Source organism: Tachypleus tridentatus, unplaced genomic scaffold, assembly GCF_004210375.1.
Source record: "Tachypleus tridentatus isolate NWPU-2018 unplaced genomic scaffold, ASM421037v1 Hic_cluster_2, whole genome shotgun sequence".
NCBI lineage: Eukaryota > Metazoa > Arthropoda > Merostomata > Xiphosura > Limulidae > Tachypleus > Tachypleus tridentatus.
The window spans coordinates 58,605,814-58,628,868 of record NW_027467782.1 but is presented as its reverse complement, the minus strand read 5'-3'; the positions used below and the strand labels follow the sequence as shown (position 1 = coordinate 58,628,868).

General features: G+C 32.4%; 1 protein-coding gene across 1 annotated transcript in view; it reads left to right on the top strand.

Annotated features, from left to right (window-relative positions):
- Positions 1–21,741, top strand: part of LOC143242693 (fasciclin-1-like) — a 28,427-nt gene extending 6,686 nt beyond the window's left edge. The window contains exons 2-3 of the mRNA XM_076486169.1: positions 11,008–11,125; positions 18,691–21,741. Coding sequence (XP_076342284.1) covers positions 11,008–11,125; positions 18,691–18,881 — 309 coding nt within the window. The 3' untranslated portion in view covers positions 18,882–21,741. The remainder of the gene's footprint in view (positions 1–11,007; positions 11,126–18,690) is intronic.
- The last annotated feature ends 1,314 nt before the right edge of the window (positions 21,742–23,055 follow it).

Here is a 23,055-nt window from a genome sequence, read left to right as displayed (position 1 = left end):
TATTGTTATCGTGTACAGTGTAACAACAGAAATGAAACATTCTACTCTTCAGTTAATGTTAGTACTGTATTGTTATCGTGTAACAAGAGAAATGAAACATTTTACTGTTCAGTTATTGTTAGTATTGTATTGTTATCGTGTACCGTGTAACGACAGAAATGAAACATTCTACTGTTCAGTTAATGTTAGTACTGTATTGTTATCGTGTACAGTGTAACAACAGAAATGAAACATTCTTTTACTCTTCAGTTATTGTTAGTATTGTATTGTTATCGTGTACAGTGTAACAACAGAAATGAAACATTGAACTGTTCAGTTAATGTTAGTACTGTATTGTTATCGTGTACAGTGTAATAACAGAAATGAAACATTCTACCGTTCAGTTAATGTTAGTACTGTATTGTTATCATGTACAGTGTAACAACAGAACTGAAACATTCTACTGTTCAGTTAATGTTAGTACTCTATTGTTATTGTGTACAGTGTAACAACAGAAATGAAACATTGTACTGTTCAGTAGTACTGTATTGTTATCGTGTACAGTGTAACAACAGAAATGAAACATTTTACTGTTCAGTTAATGTTAGTACTGTATTGTTATCGTGTAACAAGAGAAATGAAACATTTTACTGTTCAGTTAATTTTATTACTGTATTGTTATCGTGTACAGTGTAACAACAGAAATGAAACATTCTACTGTTCAGTTAATGTTAGTACTGTATTGTTATCGTGTACAGTGTAATAACAGAAATGAAACATTCTACCGTTCAGTTAACGTTAGTACTGTATTGTTGTCGTGTATAGTGTAACAACAGAAATGAAACATTCTACTGTTCAGTTAATGTTAGTACTGTATTGTTATCATGTACAGTGTAACAACAGAACTGAAACATTCTACTGTTCAGTTAATGTTAGTACTGTATTGTTATCGTGTACAGTGTAACAACAGAAATGAAACATTTTACTGTTCAGTTAATGTTAGTACTGTATTATTATCGTGTACAGTGTAACGACAGAAATGAAACATTCTACTATTCAGTTAATGTTTGTACTGTGTTGTTATCGTGTACAGTGTAACAACAGAAATGAAACATTTTACTGTTCAGTTAATGTTAGTACTGTATTGTTATCGTGTACAGTGTAACAACAGAAATGAAACATTCTACTCTTCAGTTAATGTTTGTACTGTATTGTTATCGTGTACAGTGTAACAACAGAAATGAAACATTTTACTGTTCAGTTAATGTTAGTACTGTATTGTTATCGTGTACAGTGTAACAACAGAAATGAAACATTCTACTCTTCAGTTAATGTTAGTACTGTATTGTTATCGTGTACAGTGTAACAACAGAAATGAAACATTCTACTCTTCAGTAATGTTAGTACTGTATTGTTATCGTGTACAGTATAACAACAGGAATGAAACATTCTACTGTTCAGTTAATGTTAGTACTGTATTGTTATAGTGTACAGTGTAACAACAGAAATGAAACATTTTACTGTTCAGTTAACGTTAGTACTATATTGTTATCGTGTACGGTGTAACAACAGAAATGAAACATTTTACTCTTCAGTTAATGTTTGTACTGTATTGATATCGTGTACAGTGTAACAAGAGAAATGAAACATTTTACTGTTCAATTAATGTTAGTATTGTATTGTTATCGTGTGCAGAGCAGAAAGAAAAATTAAATGTTCTAATGATCAGTTAATGTTTGTACTGTATTGTTATCGTGTACAGTGTAACAACAGAAATGAAACATTCTAGTGTTTAGTTAATGTTTGTAGTGTATTGTTATCGTGTACAGTGTAACAACAGAAATGAAACATTCTACTCTTCAGTTAATGTTTGTACTGTATTGTTATCGTGTAACAAGAGAAATGAAACATTTTACTGTTCAGTTTATTTTATTACTGTATTGTTATCGTGTACAGTGTAACAACAGAAATGAAACATTCTACTGTTCAGTTAATGTTAATACTGTATTGTTATCGTGTACAGTGTAATAACAGAAATGAAACATTCTACCGTTCAGTTAACGTTAGTACTGTATTGTTGTCGTGTATAGTGTAACAACAGAAATGAAACATTCTACTGTTCAGTTAATGTTAGTACTGTATTGTTATCATGTACAGTGTAACAACAGAACTGAAACATTCTACTGTTCAGTTAATGTTAGTACTGTATTGTTATCGTGTACAGTGTAACAACAGAAATGAAACATTTTACTGTTCAGTTAATGTTAGTACTGTATTATTATCGTGTACAGTGTAACGACAGAAATGAAACATTCTACTATTCAGTTAATGTTTGTACTGTGTTGTTATCGTGTACAGTGTAACAACAGAAATGAAACATTTTACTGTTCAGTTAATGTTAGTACTGTATTGTTATCGTGTACAGTGTAACAACAGAAATGAAACATTCTACTCTTCAGTTAATGTTTGTACTGCATTGTTATCGTGTACAGTGTAACAACAGAAATGAAACATTTTACTGTTCAGTTAATGTTAGTACTGTATTGTTATCGTGTACAGTGTAACAACAGAAATGAAACATTCTACTCTTCAGTTAATGTTAGTACTGTATTGTTATCGTGTACAGTGTAACAACAGAAATGAAACATTCTACTCTTCAGTAATGTTAGTACTGTATTGTTATCGTGTACAGTATAACAACAGGAATGAAACATTCTACTGTTCAGTTAATGTTAGTACTGTATTGTTATAGTGTACAGTGTAACAACAGAAATGAAACATTTTACTGTTCAGTTAACGTTAGTACTATATTGTTATCGTGTACGGTGTAACAACAGAAATGAAACATTTTACTCTTCAGTTAATGTTTGTACTGTATTGATATCGTGTACAGTGTAACAAGAGAAATGAAACATTTTACTGTTCAATTAATGTTAGTATTGTATTGTTATCGTGTGCAGAGCAGAAAGAAAAATTAAATGTTCTAATGATCAGTTAATGTTTGTACTGTATTGTTATCGTGTACAGTGTAACAACAGAAATGAAACATTCTAGTGTTTAGTTAATGTTTGTAGTGTATTGTTATCGTGTACAGTGTAACAACAGAAATGAAACATTCTACTGTTCAGTTAATGTTTGTACTGTATTGTTATCGTGTACAGTGTAACAACAGAAATGAAACATTCTACTGTTTAGTTAATGTTAGTACTGTATTGTTATCGTGTACAGTGTAACAACAGAACTGAAACATTTTACTGTTCAGTTAATGTTAGTACTGTATTATTATCGTGTACAGTGTAACGACAGAAATGAAACATTCTACTATTCAGTTAATGTTTGTACTGTGTTGTTATCGTGTACAGTGTAACAACAGAAATGAAACATTTTACTGTTCAGTTAATGTTAGTACTGTATTGTTATCGTGTACAGTGTAACAACAGAAATGAAACATTCTACTCTTCAGTTAATGTTTGTACTGTATTGTTATCGTGTACAGTGTAACAACAGAAATGAAACATTTTACTGTTCAGTTAATGTTAGTACTGTATTGTTATCGTGTACAGTGTAACAACAGAAATGAAACATTCTACTCTTCAGTTAATGTTAGTACTGTATTGTTATCGTGTACAGTGTAACAACAGAAATGAAACATTCTACTCTTCAGTAATGTTAGTACTGTATTGTTATCGTGTACAGTATAACAACAGGAATGAAACATTCTACTGTTCAGTTAATGTTAGTACTGTATTGTTATAGTGTACAGTGTAACAACAGAAATGAAACATTTTACTGTTCAGTTAACGTTAGTACTGTATTGTTATCGTGTACGGTGTAACAACAGAAATGAAACATTTTACTCTTCAGTTAATGTTTGTACTGTATTGATATCGTGTACAGTGTAACAAGAGAAATGAAACATTTTACTGTTCAATTAATGTTAGTATTGTATTGTTATCGTGTGCAGAGCAGAAAGAAAAATTAAATGTTCTAATGATCAGTTAATGTTTGTACTGTATTGTTATCGTGTACAGTGTAACAACAGAAATGAAACATTCTAGTGTTTAGTTAATGTTTGTAGTGTATTGTTATCGTGTACAGTGTAACAACAGAAATGAAACATTCTACTGTTCAGTTAATGTTTGTACTGTATTGTTATCGTGTACAGTGTAACAACAGAAATGAAACATTCTACTGTTTAGTTAATGTTAGTACTGTATTGTTATCGTGTACAGTGTAACAACAGAACTGAAACATTCTACTGTTTAGTTAATGTTAGTACTGTATTGTTATAGTGTACAGTGTAACAACAGAACTGAAACATTCTACTGTTTAGTTAATGTTAGTACTGTATTGTTATCATGTACAGAGGAGCAAGAAGAATGAAATGTTTTATTGGTAATTTATTATACATTCTTGACCAAGTGTTTTCATATTGTATTATACTGGTGTAGTATGAAATAGTGACTCAGTAAATGCCTGAGAAGAAATAGAGAAGGTAGCGTTTGATCTGACGAATATGTACCAATTTTTTTTATTTTGGTGTGTTTAGGTTGTTTGACAAAATACACATACACACCTGTTTTGTTTGTTCTTTTGGTATAGTCTTCTCAAAACATATCAATGTTTTGTTCACACAGTTTCTCAGTACTGGCTGTAGAATCATATTACGGAAGTTATAGATCGTCAGATTATTCGACTGTCCAGAAATTGGATGAAGCAATTGGACATTGAAGAAACAGTTGGGTACCCTCAATGTACTCTATCCACAAATCTAAAATATTATCGGAGTACAGGAAACGTTAATTCAGTAAATTTCTGCAGACGACAAAACTGATTGCTTGAGATCATCTTATTTTGATTAAGTAGAAAAACATTATTGCAACACCTAACGACAAGAACGGTGTGGACATATTCAGAAGAATATTGAAAAGGAGACTGACCAAAGAAGGCTATTTTGCAAGAATTGCTACCTGCAAACTGATATGTAATAGAATTTACCGCTGTCACTATGTTACTTGGGTAAGATAACATATCACTTTACATTTAGGGCAGGGGAGTTCTGTTTCTGGTTTGTTGAAGCTGATGAATCGTGTTCGTCGTTTGTCTGCAGAAAGATGACGGAGAACTGCCTATACTGGGTGGGAACACAAATGAGGTGGTGGAATACATGTTTGGGCAGCTATTCATCATAGTTGGAACCGCTCTTCAATTTTCCAAAGTAATTTCAATGGCGATTCCTAAAGGCATCACATGGAGACAATATTTCTTCCGTTTGCTGGGCAAGGTTTGGCAAAACATTTTGTTTCAGGATGACAATTCCAATGCCCAAAGTGCTCTATTGTACAGGATTATCTCGACCAGAGGTACGTTGCAAGATTGTCATAGCCAGTAAAGTCTCTATATTATAAACATATTGAGAACTGTTGGACAGAAGTGAAAAGGAAAAATACTAAACACGGCCCTAAAACAGCTGGTGTGGTTCAGTTGCAGTGCCTTCTAGTGATAAGCTGGGATGAAATCACAGTGAATTACATCAATAACCTTACCGACAGCATGGCAGATCACCTTGTGGAGATTGTTATGGTACTAGGAGGACCAACGAAGTACTGAAAAATTTATATGAACTTATGGAAGGTTACAGGCGTTGTTCATAATAACTTGTTCCTATATGTTGTCATTCATTATATACGTTTTATTAAGGTTTTGTTCTCATACGTGATGAATTACACATATTTTTACTGTTACGTTTGCATAATAATAGAATAACAATGCAATTTAGTACATTTTAATGTGATAACTGTGATAAGCGTATCGCTTAATACATTTAGTAAAATAACCATATATCTTTAGTGCACTTTAGAGAAATAACAGTATAGCTTTGTACAGTTTTAGCGGAATAACTGTATAAGTTAGTACAGGCCTGGCATGGCTGGGTGGGTTGAGGCGTTGGACTCGTAATCCGAGGGTCGCGGGTTCGATTCCCGGTCACACCAAACATGCTCGCCCTTTCAGTCGTGGGGGCGTTATATAGTGACGACCAATCCCACTAGTCGTTGGTAAAAGAGTAGCCCTTTAGTTGGCGGTGGGTGGTGATGACTAGCTGCCTTCCACTGCTAAATTAGGGACGGCTAGCACAGATAGCCCTCGAGTAGCTTTGCGTGAAATTTAAAAACAAACAAACAAGTTAGTACATTTTAATGGGATTACACAATAGTTTATTATACTTCAGTGGGGTAACGGATACAGGATATCAGTGTAAGTAACTAAATATTCTTCAGTCGACAATCAAAAACTGTAGTTCGATAAATTACAAATATTAGAGTGTAGTGTAAAATGAATAAAACATTTTAGTGCACGAACTGAAGGTAATCAAGTATTCAATACTTTTATTCTCTTTAAAGAAAGTCATTGAAAGTGTTTAGTATGCCACTAGTGTTCTTGTTACAGATTAAAGTCAATGAAAGTGTTTAGTATGTCACGAGTGTTCTTGTTACAGATTGAAGTCAATGAAAGTGTTTAGTATGTCACCATTGTTCTTGTTACAGAGTAAAGTCTATGAAAGTGTTTAGTATGTCACCAGTGTCATTGTTATAGATTGAAGTCAATGACAAGGTTTATTATGTCACACGTGTTCTTCCTACAGAAGCAAGTTCTCGAAAGTGTTTAGTATATCATTGTTATTGTTACAAATTCAAGTCAATAAAAGTGTTCAGTATGTCACCATTAGTTCATGTTAGAGAATTGTTCAATGAAAGTATTTAATATTTCACTAGCATTCTTGTTACAGATTAAAGTAGAAGAAAGTGTTTAGTATGTCACCATTGTTCTTGTTACAGATTAAAGTAGATGAAAGTGTTTAATATGTCACCAGTGTTGAAAAAGTATTTGAGATCCAAGACAATGAAAACGTTTAATATGTCACCAGTTTTCTAAGATACAAGACAATGAAAACGTTTAGTATGTCACCATTGTTCTTGTTAGAGATTCAAGTCGATCAAAGTGTTTAGTATGTCACCAGTGTTATTGTTCCAGATTCAACTCGATAAACGTGATTAGTATATCACCAGTGTTATTGTTACAGATTCAAGTCGATGATGAGAGTTTTTAGTATGTCACCATTGTTTCTATTACGCATTCAAGTCGATGATAGTGTTTAGTATGTCACCATTGTTCTTGGTACAAAATGTTCGATGGAACTATTTAGTATTTCACCAGTGTTCTTGTTACGGATTAAAGTCGATGAAAATGTTTAGTATGTCACACGTGTTCTTCCTAGAGAATCAAGTCGATTGTATGTAACCATTCTTCTTGTTAGAGATTCAAGTCGATGAAAGTGTTTAGTATGCCACAAGTGTTCTTGTTACAGATTAAAGTCCATCAAAGTGTTTAGTATGTTCCTTGTTCTTGCTATAGATTCAAGTTGATGAAAGTGTTTAGTATGTCACCAGTGTTTTTGTTACAGATTAAAGTGTTTTTTATTACACCATTGTTCTTGTTAATGATTCATGTCAGAGAAAGTGTCTAATATGTCACCGTTGTTCTTGTTACAGTTGAAAGTCGATGAATATGTTTAGTATTTCACCAATTTTTCTTAAAGGTTTTAGGCTTCTTAAAGGTTTTAGGCGATGAAATTGCTTAGTATGTATCAAGTGTTCTTGTTACAAATTAAAATTGATGAAAGTGTTTAGTATATCACAACTGTTCTTGTTACAGATTAAAGTCAATAAGTGTTTAGTATATCACTTGTTCTTGTTACAGATTCTAGTCGATGAAACTGTTTTGTATTTCTCCAGTGTTCTTGTTACACATTCTAGTCGATGAAACTGTTTTGTATTTCACCAGTGTTCTTGTTACACATTCTAGTCGACGAAAATGTTTTGTATTTCACCAGTGTTCTTGTTACACATTCTAGTCGACGAAAGTGTTTTGTATTTCACCAGTGTTCTTGTTACACATTCTAGTCGACGAAAGTGTTTTATATTTCACCAGTGTTCTTGTTACACATTCTAGTCGACGAAAGTGTTTTATATTTCACCAGTGTTCTTGTTACACATTCTAGTCAATGAAAGTGTTTTGTATTTCACCAGTGTTCTTGTTACACATTCTAGTCGATGAAAGTGTTTTATATTTCACCAGTGTTCTCGTTACACATTCTAGTCGATGAAAGTGTTTTGTATTTCACCAGTGTTCTTATTACACATTCTAGTCGTTGAAAGTGTTTTATATTTCATCAGTGTTCTTGTTACACATTCTAGTCGATGAAAGTGTTTTGTATTTCACCAGTGTTCTTGTTACACATTCTAGTCGATGAAGGTGTTTTATATTTCATCAGTGTTCTTGTTACACATTCTAGTCGATGAAAGTGTTTTATATTTCACCAGTGTTCTTGTTACACATTCTAGTCGATGAAAGTGTTTTGTATTTCACCAGTGTTCTTGTTACACATTCTAGTCGATGAAAGTGTTTTGTATTTCACCAGTGTTCTTGTTACACATTCTAGTCGACGAAAGTGTTTTATATTTCACCAGTGTTCTCGTTACACATTCTAGTCGATGAAAGTGTTTTGTATTTCACCAGTGTTCTTGTTACACATTCTAGTCGATGAAAGTGTTTTATATTTCATCAGTGTTCTTGTTACACATTCTAGTCGATGAAAGTGTTTTGTATTTCACCAGTGTTCTTGTTACACATTCTAGTCGATGAAAGTGTTTTATATTTCACCAGTGTTCTTGTTACACATTCTAGTCGATGAAAGTGTTTTATATTTCACCAGTGTTCTTGTTACACATTCTAGTCGATGAAAGTGTTTTATATTTCACCAGTGTTCTTGTTACACATTCTAGTCAATGAAAGTGTTTTGTATTTCACTAGTGTTCTTGTTACACATTCTAGTCGATGAAAGTGTTTTGTATTTCTCCAGTGTTCTTGTTACACATTCTAGTCGATGAAACTGTTTTGTATTTCACCAGTGTTCTTGTTACACATTCTAGTCGACGAAAGTGTTTTGTATTTCACCAGTGTTCTTGTTACACATTCTAGTCGATGAAAGTGTTTTGTATTTCACCAGTGTTCTTGTTACACATTCTAGTCGACGAAAGTGTTTTGTATTTCACCAGTGTTCTTGTTACACATTCTAGTCGACGAAAGTGTTTTATATTTCACCAGTGTTCTTGTTACACATTCTAGTCGACGAAAGTGTTTTATATTTCACCAGTGTTCTTGTTACACATTCTAGTCAATGAAAGTGTTTTGTATTTCACTAGTGTTCTTGTTACACATTCTAGTCGATGAAAGTGTTTTATATTTCACCAGTGTTCTCGTTACACATTCTAGTCGATGAAAGTGTTTTGTATTTCACCAGTGTTCTTATTACACATTCTAGTCGTTGAAAGTGTTTTATATTTCATCAGTGTTCTTGTTACACATTCTAGTCGATGAAAGTGTTTTGTATTTCACCAGTGTTCTTGTTACACATTCTAGTCGATGAAGGTGTTTTATATTTCATCAGTGTTCTTGTTACACATTCTAGTCGATGAAAGTGTTTTATATTTCACCAGTGTTCTTGTTACACATTCTAGTCGATGAAAGTGTTTTGTATTTCACTTATACCAGTGTTCTTGTTACACATTGAAAGTGTTTTATATTTCACCAGTGTTCTTGTTACACATTCTAGTCGATGAAAGTGTTTTATATTTCTAGTCGATGAAAGTGTTTTGTATTTCACCAGTGTTCTTGTTACACATTCTAGTCGACGAAAGTGTTTTATATTTCACCAGTGTTCTCGTTACACATTCTAGTCGATGAAAGTGTTTTGTATTTCACCAGTGTTCTTGTTACACATTCTAGTCGATGAAAGTGTTTTATATTTCATCAGTGTTCTTGTTACACATTCTAGTCGATGAAAGTGTTTTGTATTTCACCAGTGTTCTTGTTACACATTCTAGTCGATGAAAGTGTTTTATATTTCACCAGTGTTCTTGTTACACATTCTAGTCGATGAAAGTGTTTTATATTTCACCAGTGTTCTTGTTACACATTCTAGTCGATGAAAGTGTTTTATATTTCACCAGTGTTCTTGTTACACATTCTAGTCGATGAAAGTGTTTTGTATTTCACCAGTGTTCTTGTTACACATTCTAGTCGATGAACGTGTTTTGTATTTCACCAGTGTTCTTGTTACAGATTCTAGTCGATGAAACTGTTTTGTATTTCTCCAGTGTTCTTGTTACACATTCTAGTCGACGAAAGTGTTTTATATTTCACCAGTGTTCTTGTTACACATTCTAGTCAATGAAAGTGTTTTGTATTTCACTAGTGTTCTTGTTACACATTCTAGTCGATGAAAGTGTTTTGTATATTTCACCAGTGTTCATCAGTGTTACACATTCTAGTCGATGAAAGTGTTTTGTATTTCACCAGTGTTCTTGTTACACATTACACATTCTAGTCGTTGAAAGTGTTTTATATTTCATCAGTGTTCTTGTTACACATTCTAGTCGATGAAAGTGTTTTGTATTTCACCAGTGTTCTTGTTACACATTCTAGTCGATGAAGGTGTTTTATATTTCATCAGTGTTCTTGTTACACATTCTAGTCGATGAAAGTGTTTTATATTTCACCAGTGTTCTTGTTACACATTCTAGTCGACGAAAGTGTTTTGTATTTCACCAGTGTTCTTGTTACACATTCTAGTCGATGAAAGTGTTTTGTATTTCACCAGTGTTCTTGTTACACATTCTAGTCAATGAAAGTGTTTTGTATTTCACCAGTGTTCTTGTTACAGATTCTAGTCGATGAAACTGTTTTGTATTTCTCCAGTGTTCTTGTTACACATTCTAGTCGATGAAAGTGTTTTGTATTTCACCAGTGTTCTTGTTACACATTCTAGTCGATGAAAGTGTTTTGTATTTCACCAGTGTTCTTGTTACACATTCTAGTCACTGAAAGTGTTTTATATTTCACCAGTGTTCTTGTTACACATTCTAGTCGATGAAAGTGTTTTATATTTCACCAGTGTTCTTGTTACAGATTCTCGATCGACACCTGGTTGTCGGGGATGAAATATCTTCACAGGAGTTAGAACGAAAAGATAACTTGCAGATGGTTAATGGTGTCGTCGATGTGAAGAGGGGATTAGGTAACGCTGGTAAGTATAGTCATCAATACAAGTGTTATGTAAACTTATTGTAGATTCGGTGGAATCAGATACTATGCACGATGGTCATCACTACAAGTGGACTGCCCATTTGTCACCACAAGTAAACTTATTGTAGATTCAGTTACTTACTATACACGATAGCCATGAACACTTGTGTACTGTCCGTTTGTCCCTACAAGTAAACTTATTGTAGATTCAGTAGAATCAGTTACTTACTATACACGATAGCCATGAACACTTGTGTACTGTCCGTTTGTCCCTACAAGTAAACTTATTGTAGATTCAGTAGAATCAATTACTTACTATACACGATAGCCATGAACACTTGTGTACTGTCCGTTTGTCCCTACAAGTAAACTTATTGTAGATTCAGTAGAATCAGTTACTTACTATACACGATAGCCATGAACACTTGTGTACTGTCCGTTTGTCCCTACAAGTAAACTTATTGTAGATTCAGTAGAATCAGTTACTTACTATACACGATGGCCATGAACACTTGTGTACTGTCCGTTTGTCCCTACAAGTAAACTTATTGTAGATTCAGTAGAATCAGTTACTTACTATACACGATAGCCATCACCACATGTGTACTGTCCGTTTTTCCCTACTTCACTTTCATTATTTAAATAATAAGATATTTAGTCATAATATAAACTAAATATTTGTGTTTGATATTTTTGTGTAAATGAAATATGTCGTGTTATTTTGATATATTTGTAGTATTCTAATTTTTTGGGGTTACTTTCATGAACCAACATTTCAGTCATACCCTGTGATGATAATTTACAACATAACTTTAATCATACCTAGTTGTTGAAACACAGCTTTCCTTCTACATTCTTTTCCTATAACAGTGTAGCAATGTTGGGGTTAATCTGAAACTTTCATCAACCAACATTTCAGTCATATCCTGTGATGATAATTTACAATTTAACTTTAATCATACCTAGTTGTTGAAACACAGCTTTCCTTCTACATTCTTTTCCTATAACAGTGTAGCAATGTTGGGGTTAATCTGAAACTTTCATAAACCAACATTTCAGTCATATCCTGTGATGATAATTTACAATTTAACTTTAATCATACCTAGTTGTTGAAACACAGCTTTCCTTCTACATTCTTTTCCTATAACAGTGTAGCAATGTTGGGGTTAATCTGAAACTTTCATAAACCAACATTTCAGTCATATCCTGTGATGATAATTTACAATTTAACTTTAATCATACCTAGTTGTTGAAACACAGCTTTCCTTCTACATTCTTTTCCTATAACAGTGTAGCAATGTTGGGGTTAATCTGAAACTTTCATCAACCAACATTTCAGTCATATCCTGTGATGATAATTTACAATTTAACTTTAATCATACCTAGTTGTTGAAACACAGCTTTCCTTCTACATTCTTTTCCTATAACAGTGTAGCAATGTTGGGGTTAATCTGAAACTTTCATAAACCAACATTTCAATCATACCCTGTGATGATAATTTACAACTTAACTTTAATCATACCTAGTTGTTGAAACACAGCTTTCCTTCTACATTCTTTTCCTATAACAGTGTAGCAATGTTGGGGTTAATCTGAAACTTTCATAAACCAACATTTCAGTCATATCCTGTGATGATAATTTACAATTTAACTTTAATCATACCTAGTTGTTGAAACACAGCTTTCCTTCTACATTCTTTTCCTATAACAGTGTAGCAATGTTGGGGTTAATCTGAAACTTTCATAAACCAACATTTCAGTCATATCCTGTGATGATAATTTACAATTTAACTTTAATCATACCTAGTTGTTGAAACACAGCTTTCCTTCTACATTCTTTTCCTATAACAGTGTAGCAATGTTGGGGTTAATCTGAAACTTTCATAAACCAACATTTCAGTCATATCCTGTGATGATAATTTACAATTTAACTTTAATCATACCTAGTTGTTGAAACACAGCTTTCCTTCTACATTCTTTTCCTATAACAGTGTAGCAATGTTGGGGTTAATCTGAAACTTTCATAAACCAACATTTCAGTCATATCCTGTGATGATAATTTACAATTTAACTTTAATCATACCTAGTTGTTGAAACACAGCTTTCCTTCTACATTCTTTTCCTATAACAGTGTAGCAATGTTGGGGTTAATCTGAAACTTTCATAAACCAACATTTCAGTCATATCCTGTGATGATAATTTACAATTTAACTTTAATCATACCTAGTTGTTGAAACACAGCTTTCCTTCTACATTCTTTTTCTATAACAGTGTAGCAATGTTGGGGTTAATCTGAAACTTTCATAAACCAACATTTCAGTCATATCCTGTGATGATAATTTACAATTTAACTTTAATCATACCTAGTTGTTGAAACACAGCTTTCCTTCTACATTCTTTTCCTATAACAGTGTAGCAATGTTGGGGTTAATCTGAAACTTTCATAAACCAACATTTCAGTCATATCCTGTGATGATAATTTACAATTTAACTTTAATCATACCTAGTTGTTGAAACACAGCTTCCCTTCTACATTCTTTTCCTATAACAGTGTAGCAATGTTGGGGTTAATCTGAAACTTTCATAAACCAACATTTCAGTCATATCCTGTGATGATAATTTACAATTTAACTTTAATCATACCTAGTTGTTGAAACACAGCTTTCCTTCTACATTCTTTTCCTATAACAGTGTAGCAATGTTGGGGTTAATCTGAAACTTTCATAAACCAACATTTCAGTCATATCCTGTGATGATAATTTACAATTTAACTTTAATCATACCTAGTTGTTGAAACACAGCTTTCCTTCTACGTTCTTTTCCTATAACAGTGTAGCAATGTTGGGGTTAATCTGAAACTTTCATAAACCAACATTTCAGTCATACCCTGTGATGATAATTTACAACTTAACTTTAATCATACCTAGTTGTTGAAACACAGCTTTCCTTCTACATTCTTTTCCTATAACAGTGTAGCAATGTTGGGGTTAATCTGAAACTTTCATAAACCAACATTTCAATCATACCCTGTGATGATAATTTACAACTTAACTTTAATCATACCTAGTTGTTGAAACACAGCTTTCCTTCTACATTCTTTTCCTATAACAGTGTAGCAATGTTGGGGTTAATCTGAAACTTTCATAAACCAACATTTCAGTCATACCCTGTGATGATAATTTACAATTTAACTTTAATCATACCTAGTTGTTGAAACACAGCTTTCCTTCTACATTCTTTTCCTATAACAGTGTAGCAATGTTGGGGTTAATCTGAAACTTTCATAAACCAACATTTCAGTCATACCCTGTGATGATAATTTACAACATAACTTTAATCATACCTAGTTGTTGAAACACAGCTTTCCTTCTACATTCTTTTCCTATAACAGTGTAGCAATGTTGGGGTTAATCTGAAACTTTCATAAACCAACATTTCAATCATACCCTGTGATGATAATTTACAACTTAACTTTAATCATACCTAGTTGTTGAAACACAGCTTTCCTTCTACATTCTTTTCCTATAACAGTGTAGCAATGTTGGGGTTAATCTGAAACTTTCATAAACCAACATTTCAGTCATACCCTGTGATGATAATTTACAACATAACTTTAATCATACCTAGTTGTTGAAACACAGCTTTCCTTCTACATTCTTTTCCTATAACAGTGTAGCAATGTTGGGGTTAATCTGAAACTTTCATAAACCAACATTTCAATCATACCCTGTGATGATAATTTACAACATAACTTTAATCATACCTAGTTGTTGAAACACAGCTTTCCTTCTACATTCTTTTCCTATAACAGTGTAGCAATGTTGGGGTTAATCTGAAACTTTCATAAACCAACATTTCAATCATACCCTGTGATGATAATTTACAACATAACTTTAATCATACCTAGTTGTTGAAACACAGCTTTCCTTCTACATTCTTTTCCTATAACAGTGTAGCAATGTTGGGGTTAATCTGAAACTTTCATAAACCAACATTTCAATCATACCCTGTGATGATAATTTACAACTTAACTTTAATCATACCTAGTTGTTGAAACACAGCTTTCCTTCTACATTCTTTTCCTATAACAGTGTAGCAATGTTGGGGTTAATCTGAAACTTTCATAAACCAACATTTCAGTCATACCCTGTGATGATAATTTACAACATAACTTTAATCATACCTAGTTGTTGAAACACAGCTTTCCTTCTACATTCTTTTCCTATAACAGTGTAGCAATGTTGGGGTTAATCTGAAACTTTCATAAACCAACATTTCAATCATACCCTGTGATGATAATTTACAACTTAACTTTAATCATACCTAGTTGTTGAAACACAGCTTTCCTTCTACGTTCTTTTCCTATAACAGTGTAGCAATGTTGGGGTTAATCTGAAACTTTCATAAACCAACATTTCAGTCATACCCTGTGATGATAATTTACAACATAACTTTAATCATACCTAGTTGTTGAAACACAGCTTTCCTTCTACATTCTTTTCCTATAACAGTGCAGCAATGTTAACAGTTTACTGAGAAAACCTGCTTCTGGGGTGTAGATTGAATGGACAATTTCAAGAACGTCATATTGTATTTAACCAAAACTTTTAATTGTTTAATAATGTTTACTTTAAAGATAACATTAATTTAAACAGTTAATTTGTATGAAACTGATTTGTGGTTAATATATTATCTTAATCCGAATGTTTCTATAACTTATATTTTATTCCAAGATAATGGTGTTTCAATTATTTTTCTTATAGATAATAGTAGAGTTAAAAAAGTGACCATTTAACACAAAGAATGTATTTGAATAATGACGTACTGTGCAAAAGATGACAAAATATTGAGTCTTCCGTACCATTACAGAATATAGTAATGCTTCACTGATACCTGTTGAAGCCTGGGTGAGAATACTTATCATTTAGAATTTCATACACCTGTCTCAAGGGTTGGTCATAAGGGTTCTGTTTGAATGAAGATACTGATCAAATTTAGGGTCTGATATGTGTTTCATGGCACCCTATGCAGTGTCTTAACTATATAGAAAGAAACTAGCAAGAAGCTAGCTTATGGTACCAGTATATGCTAGAAAAAAACTAATTTAATATCACTCCACAAATAAACCTTGATAAAAACAGTTTTAACACTATATATTAAGTTCTGTTGTCATGCCATGGCCCAAAAAAAATAGAGGATTGTCAATAGACAGAGAGTTCACATAAAAGCTTTATGTGATACTAGTTGGACTCTCTGACAAATTTCACCAGACTTGAAATGCTCCCCAAACACTGTCAAGTACACTCTAGATCGTTAGATTCAGATAGGTAAATTCAAAATAGGAAAGAGGAGACAGAACACCTAAACCTAATGATACTGATGTCAAGTATCTTTGTTTATGCAGCCATCAGGACAGAAGGAAAACTGCTACTGATCTCAAGCATGAGATAGACAACCATGTACTACATGACAGAAAGGTGTCCAGATATACAGTGTCAAGAAGACTTGACAAGAATGGAATATTTGGTCATACAGCAGTTAAAAAAACTTTACTTTGATCTACAGATATTGTTAGAAAGTGAAATTTGTTAAAAAGTACAAAAAATGGACTGTTGATGATTGGTAAAGGGTGTTATGGATGGATGAGTCCAAATTTGAAATATTTGGTTCAAAGTGTGGATTGTATGTCCAGTAGAAGGAAGGTGAAAGATACTTACCTCAATACATAGCACCTACCATGAAATACGAGTGAGGCAGTGTGATAGTTTGGGGTGTTTATCTGCTGAGGCAACAGGAGATATTTGTAAAATAGATGAAATAATGGACCAGCAGAAGTAACATCTGATACATCATGGTATACCTAGTGGTTTGTGTATTCTTGGTAAATGATTTTACTATTGAGAGGTCGATGACCCAAACACTCTTCCAACCTATACAGAAATTACTTAGTTAAGAAAGAAGCTGCTGGAGTCGTTCAAATGACACAATGGCCCAAACAGAATCCCGTTCTCAGTCCAGTGGAGCAGATCTGGGACTTGACAGATCAAAAATTTGACAAATCAAAAGTACTTCCACAAGTACTTTATGGAAGTTTATTAGAGAAATTTGAAATAAAATCCCTAAGGACACTGATTAAATATGTTACAACAAAGCCTGTCTACATGTACTAAAATAAAAGGGAGACACACAAAATATGAAGTGTTTGCTGAACTCAAGCAATTTCACAGAGTTTCTGTTGTACTAAATATGAAGATAACATTTTGATGTTCCCTCTATGATTTACCTTGCACTGTTCTTTGAACTTACTCTAAAATCTATTTTTTACTTTGTTCTAACACTTTTGTAGTGTACTGTGTATTTTAAAACAAAAGTGTGTAACAAGAATTCAGTTGAGGCTGACACTGTAAGTTATTAAATTTGCCAATAGATGCCTCTAAAGTAGTTTTGGTAATCTAGTGGTTTATTGTCATTTTAGAATTAGTGTAGCGAATTAATTATTTTTTTAAATTTGTTTAAAAGCGATGAGAGACTTTTTATTCTAGAAATATTTGGTGTGTTGCTTATTTTTATTAGAAAGGTAGAAAGGATTCCTTTCCAATTCAGGATACAATTTTATAAGTGAAGTAAACAAACCTGCTTGAATATATTTTACTGCTCATGGCCGTTGCAATTAAACTTCTCTTCTTCTAACTTCGTTTACAAGAAACAACAGCTTACAATAAACATATAAATATGACAGGACAAGTAGTACCACTCCAACCTATAGCATAATCTAATTTCACAGCTAACTGAAACAAATACATTTTACTGAATCGAGCTTGAACGGCAAAGAAGCAGAAGAGTGAATTCGAAGCAGTTAGACGTCAGTAAATTACTTTGTTAGCCAATCAAAATTAAGATAATTCATGACATGAATTAGTGGCGTATTCATAGATTAGTAGTTGGTAAAAATAAGTTAAGTTAACGGCTTCTAATACACAGAAAAACCAGTATGTTTTGTCTTGTTTATTGTTTTTATTTCGTGATACTTAGCAACAAAAGTATAACCTAATATTGTTATTAGTCTATTACTGAAATTTCTTAATTTATAGTCTCCGTTAATTAAAGAGGTTTACTTTATGTTTAAAATAACATTGGTAATTTAAGAGTAAATAGTTTAATTGATAAACGATTTAAGATTAAAATTGAATTAATATTTTTACTTTCATGGTAAATTGTTTACACTTGGTTCTAGACTGGGTGATAACACATTACGTCTTTATTTTAGGCTTATTATATTTATGCTCATAACACTTATAAGGTTTCACAACATCCCCTTCTCACGGTCCACTGTTCCCCGTCATAAACACTTTTTATTGATCAGACACTAACCGAATCTATTCTATCTGGATAAATACATTTTGGCTTTATGACTCCTAGAATTTCGATAAATCAAGAGTGGCGTGATACTCAAGGTTTTTATATAGGTTCAAATTAATTAGTTTCTATCTTATGTTCACACACTAGGTAAAAGGAAATATATAAGTCGATCTAACGTGTTCAAACAAATGTTGGTCTTCCTCTCTAGATGTTTACTTAGAATGGGAAGGAATTCAAGCAGTTATCGTACGACCAGACGTTCAAGCGACCAACGGTGTCATACACGTCATAGACCGTGTTCTCATGAAACAACGTGATATGATGAGAACAGGAGGGACGCCGGGTTTCTACCCTTCTCTGGTGTTATGTGTTTCGACTTTGCTCGTTCATTGGATGTAACTTCCACTAGTTTTTGTTACCCTTCCTTCCTCCACTATGTCAGCAATAATTTGTTTTACCTACAGTCACTCACAAAGGTTTTTTAAATTCTAAACCTTCAACTTGAACACTGATTTAAATTTCTTTACGACAATAAAAGTCAGGACAAAACGTGAGAATTGGACATAAGACCGATATTCAACTGTTTTAAAACGGTAACATGTCTAATTCAGTGAGTGCATATGCTAGAATATTAATTCACACTACACACTGTCTGGTTGTTCTAATGCTTTCTATCCAATTACGTTTAAACATCAAAACATAAAAGTATTTTCTCTTCTTTAAAAATACTTTTTGAAAGATTTTAACAATAGGCGTCAGGAGGGGTAACGTTATAAGTGAAGGAAACCAATACCATCTGACTAGCGCTAAGAAACACGTGATGAACTCTGAATGAGGCCTAAATATTCCATTTCTGTTTTTATTTGTCTCCGTTTCTCAACGCATTGTCATCTTTCTTGTTTGTTTGTTTATTTAACAACAAACACAATCAGTGTTTAGTAAAGAACTGCCATAATTTATACAAGTTCTAATTCTAATAATTCCATATTATCGACTAAATTTTACTTCTACAATAATTAATATATAACATCTACTTGGTTATTAAAACAAAAACTAATACACACGAACATCGGAAGACATAAATTGAAACCACCACAGACTTACGTGATTAGACATTTTAATTTTGTACCTTATATTGTGGTTAGTTGCATTAAGTTAAATAAAATTCATGAGAAGGTTAGTTAGTAAAAATTAATTAACTTCGTTACTTAGCCATGAGGATAATTTCTATTCTACTTGACTTTACAAAGCACTGTTTTTAATCACAATTCACCTTGTAAAATAACTCATTGCATTATGCAAAACAAATATATTTGTTACTTCCTACTCAACGCGGACAAAGTCAGTAAATTATAGAAATAAGTTTCATTGCTAGCTGTTTTTGTGATGAGTCGTTCCATTCACAACCGTCAAAACACCAGCAAGTTGTTTATTTATCTTATGAATACAGTTAATGCTTCATAGCACTTGTTTCGAGATTACTTTAAAAGGTGTAATAAGTGTAGATCCGTGTTCTCAAACAACGATCTGATTTTACAAAATTCAATAATTTACAGTAGTATGTGACGAAACAAACAATAATTTACAGTAGTATGTGACGAAACAAACAATAATTTACAGTAGAATGTGACGAAAGTTTTTTTTTTAATTTACTACAACGGAGCTTTTGAGCAATTGAAGGTATAAAACAGTAATTGTGTTTAATTGTTGATTGTTTAACTTAAATTTAAGCTGTCACTGTAACCTGCTTAGTTCGAGTTTGAGCTGTAGCTGTTAGCAGCTTGGCTTAAATTTAAGCCATGACTGTTAATTGCAAAACGCAATTAAGTTTAAGCCGTGACTGTTTAACTTCAGTACTGTTTGAACTATTTTATAAACATTTATTATGGGGGGTTGTCTATTAATGATCGTAGAATTAGTGACATTTTCATTCGTTTAATACACGAAATACTATTTTCAAGAAATATTTTGGCTACTGTGAAACTTGTGTTTGTCCTGTACTGTGTGTCATGTAGTTCACAAGTTTGTGAAAAAGACAATTTCAAACTTCGAATAAAACACGTGTTCACAAACGTCAATGTCCATAGAGAATTTTAATCACACCACCCTATCATTAACTGTATTGTAATAACACTTATAGGACCACAGCGTTTTCGTTTCTACTAAACTTCAGTTCTGTTGAGATTAGGTTGATATTGATTTGTAATGACTTTAAATAATACCAAAACGTTTATATTTACAATCTTTTAAAACAACCAAAACAAATGTTTTAGAACATTTATTTTGCAAAGCTCTTTAACTTTCTTTAAAATGTGTCGGTTTTCATTTGATGTTTTCGACGTAAATTATATGAAGCTGTTATCACTCACATCATTTTCTGACGTCAAATCTGTAGACAAGTTCTTTACATCGATCAGGACTACAAGTTAACCCGGTGATTTACACATCTAATTAAATGTACAGTTCTTACTTATAACGATTAGTATGCATTGATTATAAGTTGGGCATCTTTGTCGACCTTAATTTCAGTAATCTCTCACAAGGCTATCAGCAAAACTAGAGTCACACGTCTTTAATGTCTGTAAATCTGGCGGTAACTTATTGAAATGTTCTATTTTGTTACAACTTAATTCGGTTTTTTATAAACCATTTTCTGGTTATGAACTAATTAATAACTTGTGATTTATTACAAACATTATATATGAGCAATTAATTTAATCTGGTTTACTGTTTTATATATAAAGTATTATATTGTTAAAATATTAATGAAAGATAAATATTTTCTGTTAAAATTGATGAAATACTCTGGAAATTAAGAAGTTAACGAGGTTAAAAGTAAAATGGAGCAAAGAGTGTTGGTTGATATAATAAACGTGAATGTGGTTTAAAAACATCAAATGGAAAGGTACGAGACCTACTTTTTAACTAGAATGAAGGAAATGTGGTAACTGGTAATTTTATAAGCTTCTGGTTGCTCACTAGTTTGTGGGAACTTTCGTTGAAGGTTGTTAAATATGTATTCTGAATCTTAGAGCTAGTAAACCACCTGAATATTGATAAATAAGGACATCCGCTGTCGCACGAAAATTCAAAACACTGTTTCTTGTGCGCCCCTTAAATTGGTCTGTTTCATTATAAAAATTGAAATCTGGGTTTGTATCGTTTATATGTTAAAAATTGTATAGGTGAAGATTTGAAATAAGAAAAGCTTGTAAGCGAATGTGTCCCAGTTGTGTAATAAAGATGCATTTTGTGTATCAACAAAGAGTACCGTTGTCACGTTCTTACAGGTAAGTATCAACACGTTTTGCTAGTTTACGTAATAAAACTAGCGTTTGAACTATGACTTTGTGCTCTTTCTTGTAAGGCTAAAGAACACATGAAATATATATATATATATATATACGAGAAAATTATAACTTAAACGATAATATGCTTGGTTGTTTATCGAATTGACCACAAAACTGCACAATGGGCTGTTTCTTCTCTGCCCACCACGGGTATCTAAACCCGGTTTTTAGCTGTGGGAGTTTGCAGACACTATGATGCAGCTAGCATGATCGCTCGAGGTCCGTATCTGGCTGCAGAAGAAACGAAAATAATTTATCGAAATATTATTACTAAGCGTTCATGCACTCTAAGCCTAATTCATCTCACTTTTAAAACCAACTCTAATATATTACATATCTTTAATCTAATTTGATTTTACTCTAGTACATTACATATCTTTAATCCAATGTGATTTTACTCTAGTACACTACAGATCTTTAACCCAATGTGATTTTACTCTAGTACACTACAGATCTTTAATCCAATGTGATTTTACTCTAGTACACTACAGATCTTAGTAACCTTTAATCAATGTGATTTTACTCTAGTACACAGACAACCCAATGTGATTTTACTTTACACATATCTTTAACAATGTGATTTTACTCTAGTACACTACATATCTTTAATCTAATTTGATTTTACTCTGGTACACTACATATCTTTAATCTAATACGATTTTACTCTAGTTCACTACATATCTTTAACCCAATGTGATTTTACTCTAGTACACTACATATCTTTAACTCAATGTGATTTTACTCTAGTACACTACATATCTTTAATCCAATGTGATTTTACTCTAGTACACTACATATCTTTAATCCAATGTGGTTTTACTCTAGTACACTACATATCTTTAATCTAATTTGATTTTACTCTAGTTCACTACATATCTTTAATCCAATTTGATTTTACTCTAGTACACTACATATCTTTAATCCAATGTGATTTTACTCTAGTACACTACATATCTTCAATCTAATGTGATTTTACTCTAGTACACAACATATCTTTAACCCAATGTGATTTTACTCTAGTACACTACATATCTTTAATCTAATTTGATTTTACTCTGGTACACTACATATCTTTAACCCAATGTGATTTTACTCTAGTACACTACATATCTTTAACTCAATGTGATTTTACTCTAGTACACTACATATCTTTAATCCAATGTGATTTTACTCTAGTACACTACATATCTTTAATCCAATGTGGTTTTACTCTAGTACACTAC